The 23,994-nt window shown below is 38.5% G+C and overlaps 2 protein-coding genes and 1 long non-coding RNA gene across 3 annotated transcripts; 1 reads left to right on the top strand and 2 right to left on the bottom strand.

Moving 5' to 3' along the window:
- Window positions 1–1,247: 1,247 nt before the first annotated feature.
- LOC137737308 (uncharacterized) lies at window positions 1,248–8,303 on the bottom strand. The gene is made up of 2 exons (XM_068476749.1): window positions 8,289–8,303; window positions 1,248–1,682 (listed from the first exon to the last, which is right to left on the bottom strand). The coding sequence occupies exons 1-2, from the start codon at window positions 8,301–8,303 to the stop codon at window positions 1,248–1,250; spliced, it is 450 nt and encodes a 149-aa protein (XP_068332850.1).
- Window positions 8,304–8,611: 308 nt separating this feature from the next.
- Window positions 8,612–13,374, top strand: LOC137737305 (uncharacterized; the record flags this gene model as incomplete). The annotated part of the gene is made up of 4 exons (XM_068476747.1): window positions 8,612–10,113; window positions 10,602–10,907; window positions 11,347–11,438; window positions 12,546–13,374. Coding segments are annotated over exons 1-4 (2,172 nt in total), but the record flags the coding sequence as incomplete, so codon positions are not given.
- Window positions 13,375–13,381: 7 nt separating this feature from the next.
- On the bottom strand, window positions 13,382–16,155 carry LOC137737463 (uncharacterized). Its single transcript, XR_011068825.1, has 3 exons — window positions 15,890–16,155; window positions 15,356–15,432; window positions 13,382–14,714 (listed from the first exon to the last, which is right to left on the bottom strand). It is a non-coding gene; the product is annotated as an uncharacterized lncRNA (long non-coding RNA).
- Between the last annotated feature and the right edge of the window lie 7,839 nt (window positions 16,156–23,994).

Here is a 23,994-nt window from a genome sequence, read left to right as displayed (position 1 = left end):
CAAGCAGCGATTGGGAGCTTGGTACGTATGACCAACGATCAAGCAATCATTTGTAAACGCTTAATAAAAGCCTCTGCCAGGCCGTTCTGGGTGTCAACCTGGGGTACTAGATGTTCAACTACCGACATGCAATAGTCATCAAAAGTTTTAGATGTGAATTCTCTAGCATTATTCAATCGAATAGATTTGATCGGATAATCATGGTGGTGAGCCCTAAGCTTGATAACCTGAGCCAACAATTTGGAGAATGCAGCGTTTTTTGTGGACAACAAGCACACGTGTGACCAACGTGTGGAAGCATCAACCAAAACCATAAAGTATCTAAATAGTTCGTAGGGAGGGTGAATCGGTCCACAAATGTCCCCCTTAATCCGTTGTAGAAAAATGGGATGATTCGAATGAATCTTGTCATAAGAAGGCTTATTAATAAACTTTCCCATTGAACATGTTTGACATGCGATTCCTTGGATCGAACCTAAACTTCGAGTTAATGGATGCCCGTGTGAAGATTTGAGGATACGGCGCATCGCTATTCGTCCAGGATGTGCCAAACAATCATGCCAAAGTGTAATTTCATGCGTGATCCTAGTATTAGGGCTGGCCACATAGTGGCATTCAATGGGGCGTATGGTCGTAGCATTCAATGGGGCTGGCCACATCGCTATTCTCTAGAATACGTTTCTGGCCATATTTGTAGGAAGTATGCATAGAAATTCAACTCCGTGTTCTACGTGGGTTTCAGCATGGTAATTGTTATCTCTAATGTCCTTGAAACTTAGCAACGTTCTTCTGGAACGTGGGGAATAAAGTGCATTATCAATGGTCAAGATTGTACCATTGGACAACATTATACGTGCCTTACCGTATCCTTCTATCAGGTTGGATGGGTCTGAGAGGGTTGTCAGAGGTGCATTCTTAGATATGAAGTTAGTGAAATAGATGTGTTCATGCAAAATAGTGTGCGTGGTTGCACTATCTGCCAGACAACTAACTTTCCTACTAGCCATACCTAGAATGAAAAATTAATTTGAATCGATCACATGCATAAAAGTTTGTCAAAACAAATATCAATTCAAATTAATTTCATTTATTCAGAGATGGTAATTAATTAAAACTGAATATCCAGGCATAGCAGTCGCCCCAGTAGGTCGAGCTTGATGATTCTTCATCAACAGCTGGTTCTGCTTTTCAGCAAGAAGTAAAATAGAGATCAGATCCGAGAACTTAGTGAACTTCTGAGCTTTACATTATTGTTGGAGGACAATATTAGAAGCAAAGAAGGTTGAATAGGTCTTCTCCAGGAGATCCTCTTCAGGCAAAGTTTCATTGCAAAAATTGAGAAGTGATCGAATTCGACAAACTTCAAAATTATATTCATTCACAGACTTAAAGTCTTGTAAGCGTAAGCGCTGCCAGTTGTGTCTTGTTTCAGGCAAGAATATGTCCTTTTGGTGATCAAACCGATCAGCCAAAACGACCCATAATGCACGTGGATCCTCCTCAGCAAGATGCTTAGTTTGCAGAGCGTCATGGATATATCTTCGGATGAAGATCATAGCAATGACTTTTTCAGCTTCGCCAACAGGCTCGTCTGTTGCTTCTTCAATAGTAGGACGCAAGCTCTTCGCAGTGAGGTGAAGCTTCACATCTTGAACCCACTTGAGGTAGTTCCTTCCAGAGACCTTCAAATCGGTGAAGTCGAGTTTGTTCAAATTCAATATATTTCTATCACAAAAGAGATGGACAACAAGTGGTTAGTGTAATGGAGAAAAAATCAATCCATTCACGTAGAAGTAGAACATACAGGTTCTAATAAACATGTATGGGTTTAATTTTTCATAAAAACATAGGGTTTTCATGGATGATGTTTTTAAGTGAAAACTTCAGGTTTTCAAACAAGGCATGTTTATAAGAAACTTCGGGTTTCAAAATAATTATGAACTTCAGGTTCATATATTCCTGCAAGCAAACACAAATATATATATATATATATATGCGAACAAATATGCAAAAATAGAATTTTTAGGTTTGTAATTATAATTGAATTGATTTATTTGGACTTTGGGCCAAATTAAAACGTGGGTGAAAAAAATATAAAATCCATTGGGCCTAAAATAATTAGGTGAATAAAACTAAGGGCCTAAAAGGAATACATAAGCCCACGGGGTGGCTAAATAAAATGGGTGCCGAGGGGTCCAGGCCCAATCTGGGCTGGAAATAAGTCTCGTATGTATAGGGTTGGGCTGCAGACTCAGGCCCAGGTGGCAGAGGCCCAAAGGAGGCCTCAATCGTGCATATCACGATGCAGGGAAGGCATAACAGTCACACGGGCTGGGTTCTGCTACAGCAGGGGGCACGGGAGAACACCAGAGCCCATTTTGGCTGGTGTGATGCAGTGCTAGGGCGAAAAAGGAGGGGGTGTCAAACTAGGCTTGCAGTGGCGAGCCCAAAAGAAAAAAACACTTTATTTTTTTTTTAGCATGAGTTGAGGCCAGGCCCAAAATTTTTTTTTGGGGTCAGGCTTAATCCAAGAAATCCTAGCGAGGCTAGGTGATTCTGCTGGAGAAGGTGATCGACGCCGCCACTGCAAGTGGCCAAATCTTGGACGGGAAGACTCGGGGGTACCCTTCTAGGGTGTTTTCGACTATGATTACAACATGGAGATATTCAAATCTTAATCGCTTTAATCAAACCCTAGAAAAATTGAATCGGAATTTCCAAAAAATTTTGACGAGATTCGGGCGAATCTCAGTCCAATTTTTGACGTGGGCGACTTCTGGTCGTCAGCGACATGAACCAAAGGTTCAAGGCAATGGCTGCAGGCCATGCCGTGGTCGAGGACACCATGAAAGGTGTCGGGTTTTGTTGGTTTTGAGACTCGGAGCTTCTGGCTCCATGGGTTTTCTGGGAAGAAAGAGAGATGCAGGATCTCGGCTTGGCTTGGGGAAACCCATCTGTAGAATGGTGGTCACGGGTTCGAAAGAACCCTAGGTTCCCAAATTTTTTTTTCTTTTCAATTTTTGATATATAATTTAATTATGTGCATATTCAAAACAATAATATGTTAATTTAATTCAATGTGATGCATATACAAATATATTTGATTCAATTCATAGCAAATATCAAATTCACATAATTTCAACAATTATGATTTTGAGGCATACACAATCTATGTAGAATCTAAAATACGTAAAACTTAAAGTTGGATCATGCATCATGGTGAATGTTCATGCTATTAGGGCTACAAAAATATCAAGATAAAACCGTTGTTTTGAAAGAACCTGATTGTGTGATGATATGGATGAACTGGTTTGATGCAGAAAAATTCTTCAATGTCAAATTCCTAAGCGTAGTGGTAGGAGCATGCTGATAATGTGTTGTGGTCTATTTTATCTTACTCTTTGCAGCTAGAATTAAGGTGGAACAAGATTAGGTTAGGATAAGATAAGATAAGGTTGTTTGGATAATGTTCCATGCTTCTTGCTCTTTCCTTATCTTCTTTGTCTTAAACTTGTTTCTCCAAATTTGTAGCATGTTCCTAGCCTCTTTTGACTTCAAATTCGTCCATCCACCTTGCTCCATATGCAAGCTATCCATTCCAAGCCCAAAACTACTCCAAATAGCTCCAAAATGCACTTTCTTGCCTCTTTTGCCATTAGGACCTACAAACACACAAAAATGGCTTAAAACACTATAATAAATGGAAACTAACTATGTAAATGCAAAAAAAACAAGCTAACTAAGTCTCATAAATATGCTCCTATCATATAGTAATAGAAGGAGAGAAGATATTCCTTCTTCCCCAAGGAATATAAGTTACAATAGGAAAGGATAACTAGAATCAAATCTAATTTAGGATTTACACAATCATACCTAAACTAGGAACGTTTACAACAATATATATATATATATATATATATATATGTATGTATTCTAATTCAATCACCAGCCTACAACAAACAAAGTTAATTAATTACACAGTTAAACAAAAAACATTAACAACTAAAAAAAATCTTAAATTAATTGGGAGAGTGAGAGAGTGAGATATGGGTGATGAGGTGGGTGATAGGTGGGTGTCAGAGAGAGAGAGAGAGAGAGAGAGAGAGAGCAGATATATGGAGCATAGATGAGAACTAGGAAAGAAGAAACGAGAAGGAGAAGGCCGCACGACCTATTTTAATGAATTGGGGTTTGCTTGACGAAATGGTTCATCAGGCAAAGTCACCAAAGTTGTAGAACAAAAAGGTGTTGGTACGGTTAGGACAAGCCATCGTGGGTTTTTGCCCGACAACCATACACTTAGCCCGACCAATATTTCGTTAGGCATTATTACATTTGCAGATGAACTTGTTTTCTGTCGTTCAAAAGGTGGCATAATATGCGCCAACTTTTTCCCTTGGCACGAAACTTTGCTCGTTGAAATTTTTTGTTGCCTAAAGTGACACACCCCGACCGAGATCGGAGCGTGCTGGCCGTCACACGAAGGTGACGTAGCCATGTGCACGTGCGGAAGCTAATAAAGTAGTAATAAAAGGTACGAATAATTAAAAACTAGCATACAAAGTACTAGAATAAGTGCTAGTATGTGCGGTACAATAATTCAGAGCAGGTCTTTAGCAGTCCAAATGAAACGACAATAGTGGTACGCTCGAAGGCGACCCTACAATGGTGAGTGTCTGTCAGAAACGCCGAAAAACCCTCTGGGGAAACCACCGCAACGGCTAAGCAACTAGAACCTGGAGGGGCGCAAAACAAAAGCGTGAGTGGGCAAAAACAAAGCTCTTTGAAAATCATTTAGCAAAATACATTCTAACCCCTCGCCGTAAAACCTGTATACTTCCCAGAAAAATATATATACGCATAGTACATGTGTTAAGCATGCTCAAATATATGCCATATGCTCGATAATATGCCATGCCGACATCTCATAAAGATATGCAAGTGCTCAGGTATAATCTTATCAACATCGTGTAATCTGGCAGCCGGAGTCACCTAACGTGACCTGTACGGCTGCATATAGAGCTCTAATCTCAATCTCAATATCTGAACCTGACCACGAGTCGGAACCACCTAAAGTGGTCTGTACGACAGGACTGGGTGTAAATAAGTGCTACGATCACGTGAAGCCTGGGCGAATAATCGCGGGTCACCTACAAGTCGGAACCACCTAATGTGGTCTGTACGACAGGCCTGTGCACCTAGCTTGGATCCAAGCTGAGCCTAAGGTGCGAGAGGTGAACATCACGTGAAAGCCTGTGCCCTGCTCAGGGCGGGAGCACTAACACCGGGGGTGCAGGTTATGAGCTCTCTAAACATCTCAAACTACTGCTGAAAGTAAATGCGAATACCACTTACCTGGCACTTACCTGTGCGTCCACAGCACCCAATATGCATATATATATGTATGCCACTACTAATGCGTGCAATGATGCATAAACGATAATAATAACATGCATGGCATAAGGCAAATAACCCTTTTTAAATTAATTTCTGGGAATATAAATGTATATAGGTATATACGGAAAACAAAAGCCCACTCATTGGTATGTAGAAGGGTCGTAGCCCCCCTGTCTCGCGTGTGCACGCTCGTCCTCGGGGTACGTGTCACCTAAATGCGAAACAACTATAAAAACGTTAATTTTAAAGCACATAACCCGTTTCTCGTAAAAACTTCTCATACATTGCTCAAAATGGACAAATGAATATACCAACGTGCTCTACACAACCTCAGGATCACAACCATATTTTTAAAATAATTTTTGGACCCCGCACGCGCCCCCACGCGCCAGCACAGGCACGGACCCACGCGCCCCCACGCGCGGCCACGTGCCAGGCACACTGACGGTGTCAACAGACGCCGTCAGGAATATTCCGTTAAACTGACGGAATATTCCGTCAAAACTAACCGGATCCGTTAACGGCGTTAGGAATATTCCGTCAGAATTGACGGAATATTCCGTCGCCTTCCTCATTCGATCGCCGGCGACGTCGCCGGCGCCGGAAACTGGGAAAACCTGCAACTTGGGTTTTCTCGCTCATTTTTCATCCGTTTTTCGTGATTCTTGGACCAAATGAAAGCCCTAGACTAGTAGAACATGTCCCAACAAGTTTTAAGGGCTAAAACTAAGAGATTATACTTGTGCAAAATCTTCAAAACCGGCCAACTTCGAACAGGACGATCCCGACGTCCAATTTTGTCCAACGAAGCACTCCGAGGCTCCTTGGGACCTCACCAACACATCTACAAGCTTCAAAAGCCCAAAAACTCAATGTACAAATCTTGCATGAACAGTACTCAATTCGGCCATTGATGAAACGACGTGAAAACGAAGTGTTTCTCACCTGAAAAGGGTATGGCTGAGCTCGTCTCGACCTCACGAGTCGAATGGTGTAGTTGGTTCCTTCGATCTGTGGTGGTTTGAGTGTTTTTGATGTTTGTCCGTACTTCGAAGGGAGAAGAAGAAGAAAGGAAGAGAGAGAGAGAGACACGGGACAGAGGCAGAGGGAGAGGGAGAGTGTGACAGTGTGTGTGTGTGTGTGGTCCAACACCTACCACCCCACACAAACAACCCACAACGTGACAAAAAAAACGAACTAGGGGCAAAATCGTAATTTCACACGTGCGTTTCGAAAGTTCCGGGACGGGATGTCACATAAAGTCTTTGAAAAAAAAAAAAAAACATTGACCATGTTTTCCTGATCAATTAATTTTTTTGTCACGTAAAGTTACTTTGCATGATAAAATTTAGTTCGACAGGCAAACTATCGTCGGGCAAATGGTAATTTCAAATTGTATCATGGCCATACAATGCATTCAAATGCAATTCATGAATTTATGATTTTTTTCAATATTAAAATTACTTTCATCAAGAAATATAAAAATCAATATTTATATTTCTAGAATCTATTCTGTGATATATAAAACAGTATGAGGAGTTCTAAAATAAACCACAAAAATTATGTAGTATGTTTCCATCAACAATTAGTTGGATAAGGTGCTACTTAATGCTACGGTCTAATGATATTATTCTTTATTCGTAAGCGAGATTTTAGGTTTGAATCTCGATAATGATGAGTTTACAACCAATTTATTCTATTACTTTCTTAAAATATAAATAAACATTGTCATATTAAAAAATAATTAGTGAAATAAAGTAATGATAATACTTAAGTACTCACTAATAAATATTTTATGTACTCACTTTTTTATTTGATTCAATTAATTTTTTTTTACACATTCCTTATTTTTTAAAGCTTGAGAAAAATAAATAATATCTCATATGAACAAAATCAAAATGTAAATACTCCAAATTTTATCCATAGGAAAGAGCTGGAATTTATGCGTCAGAGGCAGCGAACCTACTGACTACTGACCCACTAACTAAATAATTACCCAAATAAAAAAATAAAAAAATGTTTCTTGGAGAAATTAAGAAAACAAAATAAAGGTTAGCAAACTTGAAGCTGGTGCAATTATCTTCGGGATGTCACCTTTTTCAGGTAGCCGACACCCCTTTTACCTTGATTCTAACACTCCACATGCACCCATCTGCACACTCTTAATACAAAAAGTCAAAAAATTATATTGGAAAATTCGAAATAAAAAAATAAATCATTTAAAAATTCATAAAATACTTTTGTAAGAATAAAAAATAAACATTTCGTTTTCTGCCAAGATTCTTGACCCAGGCAGACCCACCCAGTTGCTGCAACAATTCCTAAGCCCCCTTTTGGCTTCCTTGGCTCCTGAACAAACACCCCTTCATCCCTGGAATCATTCATTCTGGAAACTCAAGCAATCGAAATTCGATTGGCAGAGGCAGCCCAAGTGGAGGGAGAGATGTTCCAAGACGGTACATCATGTATTATAATATAATTGAAGAGACACCAAATTCACTGTCATATGTTCGTTCTTACTTTTTATTCAATAATACAATATTATATGTTGAAAACTTACACATATAATTATATGTCAGTCTGCCAGTTTCATATAAGACATTCTCTTATCAATTAGACATATCAACTGTATCACTTTACTTATATTATGGCATGCAGTATGCCACATGTTTTGTACAAAAACAATCTTCCCAAGTGGAAGTGGGTCTTGTTTTAGGATATTTCCAAGGTTTTATGTGTGTTGTTTTTGTGTCAGACGCTGACAGCTCTTTGCAACTCAATCATTTATGAAGCCTGGCATCAATTATTTACCAATTTTTTTCTTTTGTCTCCTGCAAAGAAATTTCCAACACCATTTCCATTCCTATTCCCATTCCCATTCCCATTCCCACCTGTACTTTCCTCATCGTTCCTGCTTGGTCTAGTTTTATTTTTTGCCCATCTTCTTGATCTTGTTAAAAAGTTGCTTTCTAAATCTTTATTGTGATCTGGAATTTTCTTCCTAAAGTAGTTCAATACTTCTTTTTTTAACAAATGATATTATCTCTTCTTAGCAATAATGTGGTTCAAATCTATTTTTGTCAAACATCAAACTTAAAACATCTTACTTAAAAATAAAAAATAATATTACTAGATCGTAGTATTCAAATAACAAAGATAATAAAATCCAAGCAATGTTCCCAAAACCGGTTCTTTTCCCTCCGTTTGGGTTTTATTTCGGTTGCATTACACATATTTTATACCTAACAAAATATGTTGTTTGCTCTGCTGGGTGGGTTTGGTGATGTTCTCCGTCATTAATGTCATTTGTTTAAACCTCCTTATTAAATTCTTTTTGTTGATGATTTGATCTAATTTGAATATGAAACTTGGTCTGTGGTGCCCTCTAATTTTCTCTTTTTCCTTTTCCTGAAAAAGATGTTCACCGTTATTACTGCCAAAAGCTCTCACCTACCGTTACCTCAATAATCTTGTGTTCTGCAATGCATTGCGTTTTCTGTGATTAACCCTTTCTTTGGTATCAAATTCTTGAACTAAGACAAAATTAGGAAAAACCCTTTTTCTCCATCTGGGGATTGAGAAAAACCCTTATTTTTTCCTTTCCTTTTGGTGATTTTCTCTTCTGGGTGTTGAAAATCGTTGAATTTTCCATCTGGGTTCTGGAGAAAAACCATTTCTTGTGCAGTGTTCGTGTGTTTATGCGTGAAAGCTTGAAGCTTTTTCATCTGGGTTTGGAATTTTTACCTCTGATGCCAATTGGGGGCGTCCAAAATGGCGAATCTTGTCCCTGGTGTGCTCCTCAAGCTGCTACAGCATATGAACACGGATGTCAAAGTCGCCGGCGAGCACAGGTCGTCTCTGTTGCAAGTGGTGAGCATTGTTCCGGCGCTTGCAGGCGGTGAGCTTTTCCCAAACCAAGGTTTCTATCTTAAGGTATCAGATTCCTCTCATGCCACCTATGTATCTCTCCCTGATGAACATGATGATTTAATTCTCAGTGATAAGATTCAACTGGGTCAGTTTATTCATGTCGACCGGCTTCAGGCTGCCACCCCGGTCCCCATTCTCCATGGGGTTAGGCCTGTGCCAGGGAGGCACTCTTGCGTAGGGAGCCCTGAAGACATCGTTGCAACTCATTCTCTTGGTTTTCTGAACAATAATTCGTCTTCGGGTTCGAAAACTTTAGAGAAAGTACAGTCTGAGTCTAAGGTATTAGGAAATAGTCATGCCGGAGAAAGGGATAAACATGGATTAGTGAGGTCGAATAGTAGTGCTAAGGCGGATAAATTGGATAAGAAAATAGGGTCTTTTGACAGATCAAAGTCTCAGCCATCAAAACCTGCATTAACTATAGATATGAAGAGGGAACCTTTGCCGAGAATGAAGTCATTGAATTCACGGTCTATCCCGTCATCTCCATCAAGTTGTTATTCTTTGCCGACTTCTATTGACAAATTTGCAAATGGGGTCAAGCATCATGCAAAAGTTAAGGCAACACCAAAGGTGGGAGTGGTGGAAAAGGCAAGTTCTGTTCGTGGGGCGAGTCCTGGGAGGAGATCAGTGGTTGGAAACCCGATAAAGAATTTTGTTCAGGGGTTTGAGCTGGGGGCCAAGGCCCTGAGGAAGAGCTGGGAAGGAAATATGGAGGTGAAGACTAAAGAGAGTTCAAAAGTGAGGGCTACTGCACATGATTCAAAGCTAGACGTTCGGATGTCTGTAAGTTCAATAATTCTTGAATCTTGAATTGGAATTTGTTTCAATTTAGGTTTTACTGGATGTTTGTTTGTGTACATGTAAGTTTGGTTGATTTATTTTTATTTGTTTTCTGTATTTGATAATGATTTCTTTGGAGGTCCCGTTTGGTATCCTTCTTGGATCCAATTTTTTTCAAACTAATGAATAATAAGTACTTTAGTTGCATTCATCTTTTTTTTTAAACTATAAATCATTTTCAAATTGATACGAAACACCCCAAATTTTCCCATTAGGTGGATCTTCAAAGAGAAAATTTTGATTTGGAGATAAGCAACTCAAAATTAAATGTGCCAGCATTTATGAATTGTATTTGAAAACTCTTTTGTCTTTTCTCACTGGTTTTCATTTGATCTTGTTGTAGTTCCAAAAGATGTGGGAAGTAATTCAATGTTAGGTATTATTTGTCCTCTTATATCTAATATTAGAAAGAAAAAACGCGGTTTTACCAGGCTCCTAGAAAAAGTATCTCAACTGAAAGGTTGCCATATAAAGAGGACAATAGGACCCAGATATCTGCAAAGTCATTGAAGGAGGAGAGTAAAGTTCAAACGTCAACAAAGAAAGTTACAGCAAATGGAACTTTGAGTGATCTAGACAGGTCAAGTAAACTTAGAGTATCTGTTGGAAAGAAATCTTCAGATGTAACCAGTAATGGATTTCCTGGAAACTTGATCAAGGTTTCCTTAAATAATAGAAAATTGACTGATGGAGTTCCATGGGCTTCGCTCCCACCGTCAGTTGCAAGGCTTGGAAAGGTATATCTTCTGTAACATCTTAGATCTTGGTAATTGTCTCTGCATAAATCGTTATTTTCCTGCCTATTCAATGAACTACAGTGTTTTCCTTCTGAAATTTCATTACGTAGAGACTGCTGAAGTGAACTAGAGAATATTATAAAAGAATGAAGTGACCAGATAGCTGTGGTCCCAAATTGTTCGTGCATATAGGGTTATGAGTTTGTGTTAATTTCTTAGTTTTTGTTCTGCTTTGCGCGCATTGTCTTTCTGACCCTATTTTCTTAAATAGGAGCCAAGTTAGTGAATGGGAATTTCCTTTTTAAGTCTGAGAAGGATATTAACTTTTACCTTAGGAATGAATTTTAGTGACATCTTTTCTGGTATCTGAAGATATATTATGTTCTACAGCTCAGCACTTCGTTTTTCTTATTATATACTTTTGAATCTGTTATCACAGGAAGTTATGAGGCACAGGGATGCTGCACAAATGGCAGCAATAGAGGCGATGCAGGAGGCTTCTGCTGCAGAGAACTTACTACGATGTTTGAGGTATAAGTTATAACTACATCGTATTGTGTTTGTCCATTCTTTTCCATAATATATCTGAGTACAACAAACGAGTCGAATTAAGGAAGTAAAGTTGTATATGATATAGTTATTGGACAATAAAAATGGTTGGACATTCAAACCTAAAAGATATGGAACGGTCAATAGAACTTTCTGAGTAGCATAGTGTTATGTTTATTTTTTTAGTAGTTATTGACAGTATAATGTAAAGATATAATCCTTAGGGAATCCATGAGTCAGCTAGATCACTTCAATTGCGTTTTTGTTGATGGTATATATACTTATTACTTTCGTAGTATACTCTCATGAGAAAATACATGAATTGTGAAAATACTGAGAAAATACATGAATTGTGATATCAGTAATACATGAATCGTAGTATACTTATCACTTCAAAATTGTAGTTTGTTTGATAACACTGAGAAAATACATGAATTGTGATATCAGTAATATACTCAAACTAGGTCCGGGAATGATGGATTAGAATTTCGAATAATTAAAAGATACCCGGAAGTGACTATTTCAACACCTTGACATGATCAAGAAAAATGCAGCTTTATAAAAAATGCTTTTGTGAAACTAGGTGGTCAGCACATAAGGGTAGAGTGTTTTACCCAATCTAATAAGTTTTCAATAACCTGGTATTCGGCCGTCCATGCTTTATGGTTTATGGTTTAGAGAGAATTTGTTGTACAATCAAGAATAGCCAGTGCTTGAAATAGGACACTAGAATGTGGGTGAAAGTTTGATTTGTACTTTGGAATGAATGGCACAGATGCTTAGGTATCGAAAGCTTTTTAATAGGGAATTTGGGAACATCAAACTAGGGGAAAATGCAATCCTGCATTATTTTCTTGACATTTTGTACTCAATTATGTGACTTCTTCCATAGCTCTCTCATCTTTCATTTATAATTCTAATTGTGACCAAGATTAATCTGCGTATCCGTGATTTTTTTCTATTAGGTTTTTTTGTGGAGGCATAATGTTTCCAGAATTTTATATGATGTGAATTTTTCCATGGTTCTTGTCTAAGTACTCTAGTTCATTGTCTGACAATTTTTTTGTCCTTTTGTCCTCTGTCCTGCAGCATATATTCAGAGCTAAGTACCTCTGCCAAGGAAGACAACCCTCGGCCTGCAGTAGAGCAGTTTCTTGCCCTCCATACTAGTTTGAATAATGCTCGCGTAGTTGCTGATTCTCTATCCAAAATCATGCCAGCTGGTTCTTCCCCAGACCGTGAAGAAACCCCCCCATCAGAAGAAGTACTGAAGGTAGCTTCAGACAGACATAAACAGGCAGCATCTTGGGTACAAGCTGCATTAGCCACCAATCTGTCATCTTTTGCTGTATTTAATAAAGAGTCCAGTTTAACCTCTGTTCAAGCTTCAGCTTCCTCTCAAAACCAAAATATTGTCTCTGCAAATCAACCCGTGTTAGTTCTAGAAAATTCTACAAAGAATGCTTCAACAAAATCCCAAGGCAAACTTCGCCAGACGGTGGGTTCCAAGCTTGGGACACCAGGGACCCCTCGCCGACTAGGGGAGGGATCAACCATCAATCAAAAGCCGCAGGCACCACCTCTGCCTGAATGGAATAAAGGAAATGGCCTGGACGAGGTTGTTGACTTGGCTAAAATGTTGCGACTACAGTCACAAGCTTGGTTTTTGGGATTTGTGGAGAGGTTCCTAGATGCCGACGTTGACATTTCAGCTCTTTCAGATAATGGGCAAATAGCAGGAATGCTAACTCAGCTCAAGAGTGTGAATGATTGGTTGGATAACATTGGTTCTATTCAAGAAGGGGTTGAAACAACCGATATTTCAGCAGAGACCATTGACAGGCTGAGGAAGAAGATCTATGAGTATCTTCTCACACATGTTGAATCTGCTGCCGCTGCACTTGGCGGTGGATCACAGTCACTAGATACAAAAGTTAGAAAGTGAGTCGTTTAAAGTGTAGTTTGGCTGTGCGGGTTCTGGTGTCTGGCGTTGCATAAATGCAGCACCAAAAGCCACCTAGGAGCTTATTGTGTTAATTTGTGTACATAACTTCACATGGGGTTTGAGGTGTAGATGAAAGGGTTGTTACTTTCGGAAAGGGATCCTCTCCGGATCCCTTCCTCCTAATCCGTCAAATCAAGGGATCCGTGCCTTTGAAATTTGATCCAATGGCTACAAACAGGGGCCTACTTTAAAAACTATAATAACTTAAACCGTTGGATCAAATTTCAATGACACGGATCTCCTGATTTGGTGGATTAGGAGGAAGGGATCCTTTCCGTTACTTTCAGGAGGGAATTTGATTTGAAGTGCGATGTCATTTTTTTCTTCTTCCATCGTTTGATGCAGTTATCCCTGAAACTTTACGAGATTGAAAAAGATTGGAAAGGGGGAAATTTTTTGTTTCTTACAGCATCAATGCTTGTTTCCAGATTTTATGAAGCATTGAAATTGTCTCTACACATTGGGGATTCTGTTTGGACTTCAAAATCAATCGATTGGCCTCTTTCTACTTTTTATTTCTTTTTTAGCGCAAATCGTGGATTGCACTAGTGGTAGCCTTTCTCTTCAATTGACCACCACGCTTCGTGTTCAAACCCTCTTCTTCTCTTTGATGTAGATTAGCTTGTATCAAAAGGTTCCTTGAGAGAAGTAAAGGAACTGATAAACTTATGAATGGGGGAAGGAATTAGTTGATCCCTTCCTGGATTTTAAGGGTATTTGATTATAGATTTAATACCTTTACGGTGCATTTGTTTGCACTCACTAACATTCATTGGACTAAATATGTCACGCCCCAAAAACGGGCACGTAACAACACCACGCTCTATTAGTAACGCAATATTATAGTGTTAAAATCCAACACTACAACACTACATTCCTAATAGAACGTAAGGTTATTTGAAGGGGCTAAAATAATTTATTTTTAAGCAGTACTAAAGCGGAAATCATTTTGGTAAAATGAAGAATGAAAGGGCAATGGAATTTGGATAATTTTTTTACATCAAAAACAAAGTTTACAACAAAACCAAAGAGTTAAAGGTAATCATCATACTAAACCAACTCTTTAGTACGATTTGGAAAGTACAAAGTGCTAAGTTTGTCTACAAAAGATTCATTCAAGACGGTAAGGGAATCAAGCATATGTACGAACCAAAAACCTGTGGAAAGTCAATGAGCGAGTAAGAAGTTGACAAGTAACAAACAACGCTTGTCCCGACTTTAGTCCAAATCGTCTATTTGTAGGTGCACCGGTCCTGTAATAAAGTAGGGGTGAGCATAAAAAACGTTCATCGCTCCCCCTCAGGGAATCCACCCCAACTAGGTTTGAAAATAGTATATGACACCACATATACTATAGAAAAATGATTGATGCACAACAATAGCTTTGTTTAGTTTTGAAAATACATTGTATGCTCACACAATTTCCTTCTAAAAAGAAAACAGGGATCCCAATAAATCGCTACATGCCTGATGACTGGTCCAATGACCAACTACCCCCTTACCTGGACCAACTCCGAACGAACATACTTATGGCAAGGTGTAGCGAGAGTGTCCTTTAATGCTCTACCCTTAGATATCCTAGTACCTCTCCTAGAAAGGTAGCGGTACTAATCCCTTAGTAGTAGCCCTCCTGGAGGTTTAAAATCCCTTCGTAGTAGCCCTTCTGGAGGTTTAAGGGATTGAAACCCAAGGCGGTCGCTATGCCCCCTTCACTCTCAAGTCATCACTTTAATTTGTAGCATAAAACAACATGCATATCATGATATAAAACAAAACCATTTTTCCTCATGGTTCTATCTCAACAAAATATGTGCAGCTTTCACAGGCATTTGTATATTTACATATACGTACATTCACAAAATTGCATAACTAGGGTAAGTGAGGAATCCCCTACCTGGTCTCCAAGCCAAGCAATCAATATTCCTCACCAATACCTCGATTAAACGCAAGCACAACGAGTAATTGGAGTCCCTAGTTCAACAATTACAATATGTCACTATATATCCATATATAATGACTCAACTTTATTCCCATAACAACAATTATATCCAATAGGGACCTTCACTTAACCAGAAAAAAAATTATGTATTTGAACTTTTTATTATTTCTAATAGGTCCTCAAACTTTTGATAATTGTACTTTGGCCCCTAAACTTTCTAAAAATTACACAATTGCCCCAATACCAAAACTGTTTTCGCAGTTCAGTCCCTGGTATGAAAACCAGCGACTTTGTTTGTTTTTCCCAGAATTTCAACATATATCCCAGGCCAAAACACAATCTATCAATACTACAACTCATTTGTTCCATACAAACATCCATTAAAGTCTAAATTCGAAGTATTTCGAATCAAACATCATATTCCTCTATATCTCATTCAAATGAAACTTGTATAAAATCCCATCAATTTGATTATGTGTAAATCTTTACCTTAATGTCTCAGAAATCATTCTCCAGTCATCAAATAGGCTTCAAAGCCCTTAAATTGTGCAAGAACAAGCTTAAAATCGAAGATTTGAGTCTAATTAGTCACAAATCCCAATATGAACGAATTATTCAAATTAAGTAATAATTCTCAAAATTTACCTTTGAACATTGGGTTCGCTTCACTGAGCATGTAGGCGAAAACCGTTCCTTAGTCGGATCCCTGGATTGAAAGTTATGAAATTCGAAAGATTGAAGGAAAATTTTTCCTTTTGTTGTTTTCGTTTCAGCTTGAAGCACTAAACGTGGAAGAATATTTATAATCTTCCAAGCTTGCCGCCTCACCTCTTCAATTTCAGAGGTCCAATAGGTGCTTGCCATGTGTCAAGCAATATGGAAATCTAATCTTTTTTCCTTTTGCTTTGTTCTTATCTTTCGGTTCTTATAACCATGTGTTGTCATGGTGTATTGACACCACCATCTACCCTTTCCTTGCTGGTCGTTTCAGCTGCTGTCCACGTGGCAAGTCATCCATACCTTGGTTTCCACGTGGCGTTCCAACATTCATTCGGCTTTAAATCTCATAAAAAATTCATTCAAACTCCGAAAAATAATTCGAAAAATGCTACAAACTCGTGGTCTCGCCTACTTTCAACCTATCACTTCAAAATAACCCTTGATCTTATGTAAAATTATCACCCATTCAAAATGAATTGTAAATTGTAAAATTCGAAGATACTTCAAAATTCATAACAACACTTTCTAAGTACTTTAAAAATTCAGGGTCTCACAAAATATTAGGACAATCCCATGTTTGTTTGTTGCAAGGACTAACTTAAGTGAGACTAGGCGGGACTTGCAAGGACTAACTTAGCGAAGCCCCCCAAAATCAGGCGGATTGCTAAGACTAGATCTTCTTCGCTCTTCCCCGCTTTGTTCTTGTTTTCTTCTTCTTGGAAAATTGTGACGACCCATCCCGAATTATTATATATTTTCTCCTCGATAGCGTGGAAATGACGATGTTGCCCTTGAAATGTTGTAATACGATTGTGTAATCGGGCTAAAGGAATTGACCAACCGTCATATCTCCCACAAATTTGGACTCAATTAGATTTTGGGTTTGTTTTAGATTGATTTTCTTTTACCCTAAACCTCATGGCCCGATCAGGGCCTTCGTTCTTTTATTTTGGCCTATCCCGTGGCTCACACACACACACATGTGCAACCATCTACTTCTCCCTCTTTCTCAAACTCTCTCTCTCCATACACTCAAACTCATAAATCTCAAATCCTTCCAAAACCTCACAGATCGTCTCTAACTTAGTCACCATCATCTTCCTCTTGACTCCACGAGCCTATCTATATCTGTAGTTGAGAGAGCAATTGACGGGGAACACGGGATACCCGAGCTCCGGTGAGGACTGAAATTAGCTCTGGCGTGATTGAGGGTGTTTCACTTAGTTTTGAGGTTTAGTAAGGTAATTACTCAACTTATCTAACATGTTAGACTAATTTTGGTTAAGTTTGGACGTCGATATAAGCTCGGTAGTGGGTTTGCAGAGTAGCCGGCTTTTCAAGGATTTTTCTGGTCATTTTCTGTTGAATTTAGGACCCCAAATCGGTAAGAACGTACTCTTCTCATTCAGGGCTTCAATTTGATATAAAATTCGTGAAATTTGGTGTTGAAACGACGGAGATATTGAGATTCAAAGTTTTTCCAAAAACGGGTAAATGCAGCGGCGACCGACAACGGATTATGGCTAACCACCGGAGAAGACAAAGCATATTCCGTCAACTTTGACGGAATATTCTTAACGACATCAGGTATATTTAATGGAAAATTCTATTTTTAACAGAATATTCCCTAACGGCGTTAGGGTTACCGTCAGCATACCAGGCATGTGCTTGCGCGTGGCCGGCACGTGAGGTCGTGTGGGACATCGAAAAATTATTCTAAAAATATGGGGATGCTTGTGGTGTTGAGTAGGCCACAATGGTATATTCAAACACCCCAATTGAGCAACGTATGAGAAGTTATTTCATAGTGATGGTTATGTGCTTTAAAATAACGTTAAAATAGTTGTTTCGCATATAGGTGAGACATTTGCAGAGGATGAGCACTGCCAGGCGAGACTAAGGGGTTACGATGCGGTTACATACCAATGAGTGGGCTTTTTGGTTTTATATATATACATATATATGCCTTATGTTTCCCAGAAACTGTTTAAATGGTTTTTACGTTTTAAATACCATGCCGTATGCATTATATATTAGTATATGCTATAATATAGCTGTGCATATTCCTGTTCGACACCGTGGACGCTCAGGTAAACTTCAGGTGAGTATATAATGATGGTTGTGATGGTAGTGTGTATGATTATGATGAGTTGCTTGAAGTGATTTATATCCTGTACCCCAGTGCTAGTGCTTTGCTCGAAGACAAGGCCTAACCTTCACGTGATCGTTCACCTCCCGCACCACACGCTCACCTTGGATCTAAGGCAGGTGCCAACTTGTCGTACAAACCACATTAGGTGGTTCCGACTCGTAGGTGACTTGCAATACTTCGCACAGCCTTCACGTGATCGTAGCACTTGAGCGTACTTATTTACACTTAGCCTGTCGTACAGACCACATTGGTGGTTCCGACTCGTGTGCAGGATTTGATTTGATTGTTGAGTTATAGATTCAGTCGTACAGGTCACGTTAGGTGACTCCGGCTGATATGTCACTTTATATTAGTGCAATTTACCCGACTTACTTATTCATGGTTGAGATGATTGTCATGGCATTCACATGGTTTGTTATTCTCGAGTATAGTTTGCATATATGTTTACAGCATTATTTTCTGGGAAACTTATACGGGTTGTACAGTGAGGGGTTATTATATTTGAAAAGATAAAGGGTTTTGAAAAGTTTTGTTTTTTTGCCCACTCACACTTTTTGTTTTACGCCCCTCCAGGTTCTAGATAGAAGTTCGTGTCTGCGGCTCACGAGGACTTCACGGCGGATTCTGACAGACATCCACCAGTGTAGGGTTTCTTTTATGATATGTACAATTAGTAATTAGACTTTTGGACTACATCCTGATACCTACGCTCCCGTTATGTGTGTCCTTTACTCTAAACATTTACACTCGTACTTATATGCTAGTCTAGTGTAAATTAGTTAGTAGGTTTTTGTTTATCCGTATTTTCATATCACGCTCACTTCCGCACAGTGCACATGGCTACATCATCTTCTCGTGACAGCTAGCATGCCTCGATTGGGGTCGGGGTGTGTCAAAAACTCCTTCGTGCGAGGTCCCCTTGGATATGTGGTTTGTACAGGCGAAGAACATCGACATAAGCTCTTTTCTACTCATAAACTTGTTTTTTGAGAAAACCATTTCTCGGGTTTGCGTTGAAGACGAGAAGGATTTCGAGATTGGGATCTTGAATTTGAGGTGCAGGATTTCGTTTAGTAGGTCTGTGCAGCCAAAGAACATGGCCGAAGCCATTTTCTACTCATAAAATTATTTTCTGAGAAATCCATTTTGTGGGTTGGTGTTGAAGACGAGAAGAATTTCAAGACTAGGGTCTTGAATTTGAGGCGCATGATTTCGGATTATTTTTCTTATTTGCATAATGCAAGCCTCCAAAGATGGTTGAAGATTTTCTCAAGTCACCACCTCTCAAGGTTTTTTTTTTTTTTGTGTGTTAATCTGGTTGGTTGTTAAGAAAATTTGATGGGAAAGATTGAAAATTCAAGATTTTGATTGCTTGGTATACTGCGTATATCTAATTTTTTTTATTTATAGGGTGCATTTTAGTTGTTTAGACAAAAAAAAAAAAAAATGGAAAGTTTTTACAATTAAAAAATAAAAATTAGTCATATCTAATTCGGTACTGCACCAAACGCTTTCACAATTCTAGTATTGCTTAGTCTATACCAAGTCAATCCAGCTTAGTCCCTGAAGCTAGTCCAATTCGAGATAGTCTGGTGCAACAAACGCACATTGAACTATCTCGGACTGGACTAGCTACGCTTCACAATTCTAGTACTACTTAGGGTGTGTTTGTTGCACTGGACTATCTCAGATTAAACCTCATGGCACCACGTTGCAAGTATTGAAGTCTTTACCCTAAGAATCGGGGCAAGACGCGAAGAAGTTAACCTCCACCTACACAATGTTATCAGGTACGATTGAAACTCTTATATTCGATGAGTGTGTTATAATAAGTGCAGGAGCAAAAGTGTTCTCATGGGTTTAATGCCTAATTCCTGGTACTGGAATAAGGTGGTAGTCCAGATATCGCAATGAGAATACTTCATGAATACTGAGTTTGGGAGGCAACATTCCCCCCAAATCAACATTGCCAAGGGGAGCAGATATGCTCTGTCATAGGCCCACAAACTTACTCATGTTTCGCTCTGCCACTTATTTCTCAAACAAAGTTTGCTTGCTTTAGAGAAATTTATCGAATTAAGTGATGCGAGAATTATACGCACACAAATTAAACCCTCTTTTCGTCAAATTGTAGTATATGTATAAGTAGGGATCGTTCTGGACCGGGGATTAGGAGGGATTGTTAATCACTTGGATTTGACTCAAAAATGTAAAAACAAAGTTAAAAACGTTCACAAAGACTCAAAGGACTCAAAACAAGTTCAATAGACTCAAAACTGCCTAAAAACACAAACTAGGCAGTTTCTGACCTTAAACTCAATGTTGGACGAATGGCTTGATTCAAACGTAAAAACACAATATGAAACACTATACTAGACTCAAAGAATGCAAAACTAAACTTTAAAACACTAAACCAAACCAAAAAGACTCAAAACAACACAAACACACTCAAATCTGCCTAAAAACCACTTTCTGGGCAGATTTGAGCACAAACACAAATTTGGACGAATTTGTGTAACAAAATGAATCAAAACACTTAGAAACATAAACTAAGACACTTTCTAACTAAATTGGACAATAAAGTAAAGGGGGATTTAGTTTTGGACGAAATTAACTAAAATGACAGATTGTAAATTAAAGCATAAGGAAATAAAGTAAACACAAGATGAATGAATCAACAATTAATAAAATAAGATAGTACCAATGAAGATGAAGCTAGAGATTCGATTTCACCATTGCTAAGCCAAGTCCATGCTTGTTAAGTCAGATTATACCCATCCCTCTACTTATTTCTTGGGTTTGTTTCACTTAGATATGATCAGCCATATGATGTGTGGATTTGATCAAATGTCTCTAATTATGAGCCTAATTGTGATGTGCAACTTTGGTTCCTAATCAAGACTATGTAGTGTACAAGAAACTTTCACAAAACCAAAGGGAACACTCGGCAGGATGTTTGCAAAACATCCCCTTCATTCATTCACATATCTACCAAGATTATGCATGATGTGTGCTTTAATCTTGGTTAAACAACCTGTGGTTAATTCAAATGATGATCAAGCATTAAAATCAACACACTAAGTCACAATTAAATCGGAGAATGAAGCAAGAAATAGATAGATTAAATGAGAATTCCGAATTAACTACATGGCAAACTTTGCAAGGCTACATCTAATCCCTAGAGGAGGATTAGTTACAATTCATGTTTGCAAAGGATTTAACATAAAAATATAAAACATGAATGAACATAGAATTAATAAGAAGAAAGAACCCTTGAAGCAAAACTGATGTAGAATCAAAGAAACACCTAAACATTCCAACAACTCAAACTTGAATTGTATGAACGTTTAGGTCCTCTTATCTTCCTCTTCGTCGTAGCACAAGGTCTAAGGGATGTTGTTGGTGTGTTGAATGGATTGGGGAATTATGGAAATGGAAGGATGATGTTTGGATTGTAAGGGAGAGTCACGGCACAAAGGGGGGTTTATGGTCTACATTTCTGCAATGGATGAAGTGTATGAATGGAATGGATGGACTTTTGTGAAGGGCATGGCCCCAAGGGACCAATTTCTGTTGTGAAATGAATTGTGAATGAAATGAGATGAATGAATGAGTATTTATAGGTGAAATGGGGGGGGACATGACAGCTAGGTTGCATGTGCTAAATCTGGAATGGTATGGTGAGTGAATGTGCTTGGCAATGAGTGTTGTTGGTGCTGAAAATGCATGTGTGTGGTTGTGAAATCTGCCAAGATGCATGTGTTTTGACAGGAAATGAAGGAGAAAAATGAATTAAAGGATGCATGTGCAAGGAAGTGGAATGCCAATCTGAAATGTTAGGAACCCATGGCAAGGTTTGGAGAAATGATTATGGATGCATGTGTTGAATGATTTCTTGGTGAGTGAATGCATGTGCAAAGCTAAGGATGTATTTTCTGAATGAATGAATGTGCATGTGAATTAAAGCTAAAGTGGAATGACAATGGCATGTGGAATGTTTTAAGGGATGGAATGCATGTGAATATGCTGGAAATGCAATGGGAACTCACGGCATTGGGTGTTTGGGTTTGGAAATGCATGTGTTTGCATGTGATTGCTGTTTGTGTGAAGTGTGTGTGAATGCATGTGGATTAAAGAGTGAATGGTGGCTGCAATGATGAAGACATGTGGCTGAAATGAAAGGTGGAAATGGGAAGGAATGTGCACGGTAATGATGGTGAAAATGAATGTATGTGGCTGATTTAAAGAATAGATATGCATGTGAATTAAAAGTGTTGTGTTAGGTGATGGGTGCATGTTAAGTGATAAGTGATATGATATGTGGGTTAACTAATGAAGGAAATGCATGTGCAAAAACAATGTGTTAGAATGGATGTGTGTTATGCATGGCATGATTGGGTTTAGGAAAGGTTTAAATGTCCTAAAACTAAAGAGAACAAGGTTCCAACACTTTGGCTCCAATTAGGTCTTCAATTTCGTCCAACACTTTAGCTCTAAGCATAAGCTATCCATCCTTAGCCCAAAAGTGCTCCAAAAGTCTCCAAAATGCATCTTTTTGCTCTTTTAGCCCTTTGGACCTACAAACACACGAAAATAGCTTAAAGTACTAAAATAACTAAAGAAACATAACGTAAATGCACGAGAACAAGCTATTTAAGTCGCATGAATATGCTCCTATCAAATACCCCCACACTTATCTTTTGCTAGTCCTCGAGCAAAACAAAACGAACAAAACACAACCTACACCTTCCAACAATCGTCTCACGGATTTCTAATGCACATGACAAGTTAAAAATCATTATTCCCACAGATTTTAGCCATCTTTACACTTAAGCACATTCTTAATCATAGTCACCACATACTAGTTCACAATTAAGCATTTAAAACACATTTCGAATGTAGTAACATGCCTTAGAGAATTCCCTCAATTTCTTACTAGATGTACTCGTTTTTCACACAGATTTTCTGACTACACTCCCTACACTAGTTATATGTGAGAAGATTGATGGAAATATGAATTCTAACACTCACATATGTTATATCAAAGAAAGCATTTTCTGGAATGTATATGAATATGATCTCATGAAAGGAATGCTACTAATTAGACGCGAGAACCAGGGACACCATATGCTTACATCAATTCCAAACTCCACATTATTGAAAACATAATGATCAAGATTGAAGCATAAGGGTTGTAACGGGTTAAGGGTGATTGGCTAACAATGAAGGGTAAGGATAACAAACGTTCTTTAGGCAATAACAAGCAAAGTAATGAAATTTGACACTTAGAATCACTCTTGATTGCAGAAACTCACTTAGACACACAAGGGGAAAATTCACACAACTCTTAGGGCCATATTCAACGTTTTGGACCCTTTCTTCAACTACCACAAACATGTGAGCTTATTTTCACTTATTTCATACTCTTTTTCTTTCTTTTCACAACTTTTTCTTTTCTTTTTCTTTTTCCACGAATTTTTTTTTTCTTTTTATTCTCACTCATGCCTTATTTCTTTTTTTTTTTATGGCATATCAACACACACACACAAATTCCCCCACACTTGTTGTTTTGCATAATCGAAAGGATTCCCTCTAAACCATGCTTACTATGCTTCAAGAACAAGGGTATGGGTGGTCCTAATCTAGGTAGGGATGATATGGATAAACAAATAACAAAGGCTAACAATGGCTCAATGGGGGTTATGACCTACAATATATAGTG

Source organism: Pyrus communis, chromosome 6 (assembly GCF_963583255.1).
Source record: "Pyrus communis chromosome 6, drPyrComm1.1, whole genome shotgun sequence".
Classification (NCBI taxonomy): Eukaryota; Viridiplantae; Streptophyta; class Magnoliopsida; order Rosales; family Rosaceae; genus Pyrus; species Pyrus communis.
This window is presented reverse-complemented; position numbering and strand designations above follow the sequence as displayed.